Source organism: Adiantum capillus-veneris, unplaced genomic scaffold (assembly GCF_014529385.1).
Source record: "Adiantum capillus-veneris isolate H3 unplaced genomic scaffold, ASM1452938v2 Hic_scaffold_257, whole genome shotgun sequence".
Classification (NCBI taxonomy): domain Eukaryota; kingdom Viridiplantae; phylum Streptophyta; class Polypodiopsida; order Polypodiales; family Pteridaceae; genus Adiantum; species Adiantum capillus-veneris.
This window is the reverse complement of record NW_028221389.1, coordinates 408,012-413,450: the sequence shown is the minus strand read 5'-3', so window position 1 is coordinate 413,450 and position 5,439 is coordinate 408,012. Positions and strand designations below refer to the sequence as shown.

The following is a 5,439-nucleotide window of genomic DNA, read 5'->3' as shown; positions in this document are numbered from 1 at the left end:
ACAGTAGGGGCTACAAAAAGATGTTGGTTGATGTCGTAAGCTAGTAGACAAACAAAATAGTTTAACCAATTTACTAGAGAAAAGGCACAAGTAACAGGGGCTGCAAAAAGATGTTGGGCCCAAATGCGTACACGTTTGCATGGAGCGGCATTTATTTTGGTTCCAAAATTTCAACTACATAGTCAAGGCTCTAACAGAGAGGTCATGGGAGACTTTGAAAACGGTATGCAAACAATTGCTCTCAGGTGACAAGGATAGAGAAGCTTTCCAACAATGTGTTGATTATGCTAATAGAGAAGGTAGGTTTAGAGATCCGTGCCATATTGAAGCATCAAGAAGCACTGAGCTCTAGCGTGCTGGAAAGAATCTGGGGGAGAAAAAGTGAAACTTCAACACATGGCCCCTTGGGGTGACCATCTTTATCATTTGATCATGCTCCTATGGTAGTAGCCCAATAGGCCTCTTTTTTTTTTTTTTTTGGGAGGGGACGGGGGTTGCCTCTTTTTTTCGTTGTTGGGACCCCTCCTTGGCCCTTCCAAATCCACACTTCCATTGTGTGGTTTGCTTACCTAGTCTACCCTTCGTCTTAATATATCTTGTACACAAACTTTTTGTATGAAGTATACTGCAATTTGATTGTTATTTGGCATTGTGCACTCTTAATTTGTGGATGAAGCACGCCAACGATCACCTTGCCAAACTCTTATGTTCTAGGTCCGAGAGCTTCAATCTTGGCATGTCCAAACACAATTGTTGTATGCGAAGTAGAGTTTTTTGCATGGTCGATATCTAGCCATTACATTAATCTGACCATTAAAAACGTGTTTCGTCGCTCTGAAACCTCAAAACCTGCTTTGCCTCATGGAAAGCAAAGGACCCATGTGGGATGCATGTTTCATGGAGGCATGATAATCTACAGTACGTTTTCCCTTGATGAAAAAGACGTATGCTACGTGGGACAACGATATGGAAATTTTCCACGTAAAATCAATATTCAAGAGAACGTTTCGGTGGGACCACTTAATTAATGGATGTTAATAAAGAAAATTATATAAACAGGATCATATTAATTAAGAGAAGCCTGAGGAAACGCGAGCCAAATTCTATTACCATAATCTCATCTAAAGCTGGGTGTCCATTAAGTGGAAAAACTGCAATTGGAGAAATTAAATATTGGAATTTCAATCAGGGATAGAAACTACGTCGACAAGGCAAGTAATGCCATTAATTTGATCCAAGGCAAGTAATGCCATTAATTTGATCCAAGTCAAAGTAATGCCATTAATTTAATACAAGTCAAAGTAAGCTTGTTATACATGATTAATTTGTCAGCAGCACGTGAAGGCCTCCTTAAGAACCAAAACCCTAGCTCCATTATGCAATACAATTTATAGTATTTTATTTCCTTCCAGTACTTTAGCTGCAGCAATTAACGAGCTGGATTCTAATTGGACCTTCCGGCGTCAATGCGACCCGTTCAATGATCCGGCGAACATCTTTATGCTGGCCTTGCTCAGACGTTGCTGATGAGCCGATCTTCATGTGTCGCTTGATCTGCTTGGATCCAATTGCTGTACTGGGCAGCTTGTTGACGTTGGCCATGGCATGATGCTGTTGATGATCATCAGAGCCAGCACGACATCGTTGCTTGTATAGCTTTTGCAGCTTGGAATTCGCAATATTATTGACCTCGCTTATAAAGCTCAAGAAGATGGACGCCACCTCCATGTCCGTCAGGATACCATAATCCTTACTTAATATAGAGCTCGGGGCGCCTTCATTAATTTGCAGATCCCTAGCTGACGCATCATCGACGTCTTGTTGCACAGGCGCAGAGCCTTCATCTTTCGCGAGGAAGGCATTGTCTTTGAGGATGCGGCTCCTGAGCTTGGGCTGTCGCCTAGTCAGCCGTTGCTTCTCATTATAATAAGGCGCTGCTGGTGATGATGATATACTCGGTTGCTGATCATGACGTTGCAAGAGATCCTCTTGATCTGCAGACCTTTTGCGTATACCTGCAAGCGTCTGCCTAAGGTTGGCCATGGTGGAGGGATATTGGAGACGACAATCTGAGTAGGAAGCACCGACCTGCAACTGCTCGAGTTTTATGCCACAAAATGGAAATGGCCGCACGGCCTCCTTTTATAACCCTAAACCCTCCTTTTAGCACGGCTATTGCTAATTGCTTTCCGCGTAAACTTTGCTTTTTATGATACTGGAAAATGCCTTCTAGAAAAATTAACGCGGCGCAAACTCCTCCGCTAGCCATTCTTATGCTTTTTTTAAAAGTAAAGCGTGTCGTTAAAGTTAGAGCCAAATTAGACAATGCCACACTAAAACTCTATGGTTAGAAGTGTTCGGGAAAAATCATTTTTCCAAACATACAAAATTCCTTTCTTTCATTTTGTCAAGAGGAAATTTTAGAAAGTTAGGTTGTTTTTTTCGGGTTTTTACACTATTTTTCTCTATTTCGGGGCGGTATTTCTCCTTTCCCCCCTGCCCTCAACCGGCATTTTTGAAATTGAAAACGGCACCATATTAAGCTGAGACACATTTTTTCCGAACGCTGATAGTTAGGCATGGCAGCATTCTTGGCCATTTAGTGTCCAACTATGGTATCATCACTTATTGAGATTAAATGTTGGTTATCATAAATCTTTTCAAGTTGGCAAGCCATGAGTTGTACAAGTTTTCATTCGCCATCATAAGTACTCCCGAGGACTTTTCTACATGTGTCCTAAGATAGATCGGCCCTTATATCAATTACTAGTTGCAACGTGGCTTTTGAGAAGCTCAAATCTGCATTGGTGACACTCCTATTCTGAAAGCACCTCAATGGAGTGGGGTAACATCTTTCATACACATATTGATGTCAGTGACTATGCCACTGGCTACATCTTGGCCCAGCTTGTTGACGAAAATCTAGTTTCTTTCTATTGCATATGCTAGCCAAAAATTGAACCTCGCTGAGAAAAATCACACGACCATGGAACGCGAGGGGCTATCAATGTAGGTAGAGAAGTTTTAACGCCATTTGCTTGCAAATTATTTTTTCTTGCTCATCAAACATCAAGCACAAACAATGCAACATGGGTAGGATAGTGTGTTGGTTTATAATTTTGCTAGAATTCAATCTTGAGGTGGCGGTCAAGAAGAGGAAAGCACAAACACGTAGACCACTTTTCTAAATTAACCTCAGGGCAGGATCCCATCCGGGTGAATGATGACCTTCCCCGTTCTTTACTCTTTTCCATTGAATGGGTTCCAGAATGGACCAAGAACATTGTGATGCTCCTCACCACTACTACTATACCTCCCAGTTTCAATAAACATGCTCCATGATTCTTAAGAGAGCGCTATGCTTACCAGCTAATAGCAGGCCATTTGTATTAGAAGGATGATGAATTGATCCTTAAAAGAGTGTCATGCCCCAACAAGTATTCTCTCCTTGTGCACCATTCCCATAGGTTTCCATGTGGGCAACACCTAGCCCCAAACCCATGACTAGGGTGCTTTAATTCCAAGGTCTATGGTGGCCCACATGAGACAAGATGTGATAGACTTTGTCCATGCTTGCACCATTGAAAATACAACAAATTTTGCAAACACTCAACATTGTATCATATCACCCTATGGGATTGCCAAAATTATATGGGATACGTATTTAGAGCGTATCTACCATTATCTCGAGGATAACATGGTTAATGTGAATCAATTGAAATACAAAAGCACAATCATAGAGTCGAGGAAATACCACATTCTTAGAGAATAATTATGCTGCAATTGTTTGGTTGCAAACTTCGAGATATGTGCCCTTGAAACTTCGTATCTATAAGTTCTAAAAAGTGCCTAGAGGGAGAAAGAGCATGCTATTTATTTATCACGATCACTAGAAGCCTAGAAGGTGCACCATTCTTGCACTAGGCTTGTGGTGGTCCACCCTTCACATGGACTCACATGATTATATAGCATCATTGGTGTAGCTAAAATAAGGAGCACGCAAGGCCATGTGCATCTACCAGTGCATGTGCCAAGGTGAAAAAGGAAGTACGAAGATCAGGTACAACTAGGGCTATCCAGGGATGCATGTCTTTATTGGTTTTTAGGCCAGGAAGCTCTATTTGGGGCTAATCAAGAGGCTACTCAAGATGTTCATAATGCATTGATTATGTAGCAAAAGGTTGTCTTCAAGATGTTCTCTAGGTTGGTTCCTAGATGGCTCATCAATCTACAAGATGTATGATCTTGCATTAAAGGGGAAACTGCTTTGTAGATCCTCACAGGATTGCACGGATGATGATCAGGGCATATGTGAATCAATAGGACTAAAGTGTTTGATTTATGGATCATGTCGATCTTTTCACATCTACAATCCGAACCGGGACGGTAAACATAGGAGCAATTGAAGTTTTGTCAAGGACCGCTTCTACACCATTTTGACTACCTTGGTATATGTGCCATTGTATGTTTTCTCAAGTCTTCAGTGTTTACAGAGGGTGTATAAGGTATTTGAAGCTAGTCAAAAGTGACAACTCATCAATCAAGGCTACAAGCACCAAGATATTGTGACGGGAAGTTGGCAGTTAGCAATCTAGCAATGAGGTTGCAAGCAAGTGAATTTATCCCATTTTGGGAACTTTTGTTAAATGCCTTTTGGTTTTCAACTTGCAATTGCAATGGGGTTCTAAAAATGGAAAGTCGACAAAGTAGAGTTTCACTACGGCTTTACAAGAGGTCCATCTGACTCTAAAGCTGAAAGTTATTGTGGTTCAAAGTACTACAAAAAAATGGTTTTCTTTTGAAAATTTTACGGATTCCAATAACCCATGGGGGGGATCTCTCATGGAAGTGGCACATGGTGGAAAAAATCCCACGTACGAGTGTTGGGGATGAGGTGTTAGGGTACTTATACGGGGAGATGGTCTTCATTGAGAAAGGGAAGAGAGAGGAGTTATGGCTCGTTCCCCCTTTCCATTTCATGGGCATTGTGTTGGGTGTTGCATGCATGCACATGAGCCGCATTGATCAGTGATGGTGGCATTTCCAAGTGGCTCCGCTCGATGTAAACGGTAGCTTGGTAGGGGTCAATTCACACAGGGTGGGCATTGGGATCTCCAATATGTACCACCAAGTATGAAATCTTCTTCCGAAAGCCCCTAAGGCCACACGCCTTCGAGATGTAAGCATAGGTTGGGGAAAGGCCTCTCTTGGTCTATGCCCAAAACCCTAGTGTTGCAACATCCTTGCAAGTTACAAACATATGTAACTACATTCGGAAACATCCTCTGTATACAAACACCCGGCAGCTTCCTTGCAAAGAGGAGATGTTGTTTAAATGTATCATCTTCATAGATTTTGTGGAGTTGCTTGCCTTCTTATGGCCCTATATGGGAGATTTAGCAGCCTCCTTAGGCAAAGTACTCTTTGCCCCAACCATTG

General features: G+C 41.9%; 1 protein-coding gene across 1 annotated transcript; it reads right to left on the bottom strand.

The window, feature by feature from the left end:
* Positions 1–1,416: 1,416 nt before the first annotated feature.
* Positions 1,417–2,043, bottom strand: LOC147417389 (uncharacterized). Its single transcript, XM_086507657.1, has one exon. It carries the CDS (start codon positions 2,041–2,043, stop codon positions 1,417–1,419), a length of 627 nt encoding a protein of 208 aa, XP_086363783.1.
* Positions 2,044–5,439: the final 3,396 nt, after the last annotated feature.

Excerpts from the sequence above, each read along its gene's own strand:
- LOC147417389 (XM_086507657.1), bottom strand. The coding sequence starts at position 2,043 with ATGGCCAACCTTAGGCAGACGCTTGCAGGTATACGCAAAAGGTCTGCA.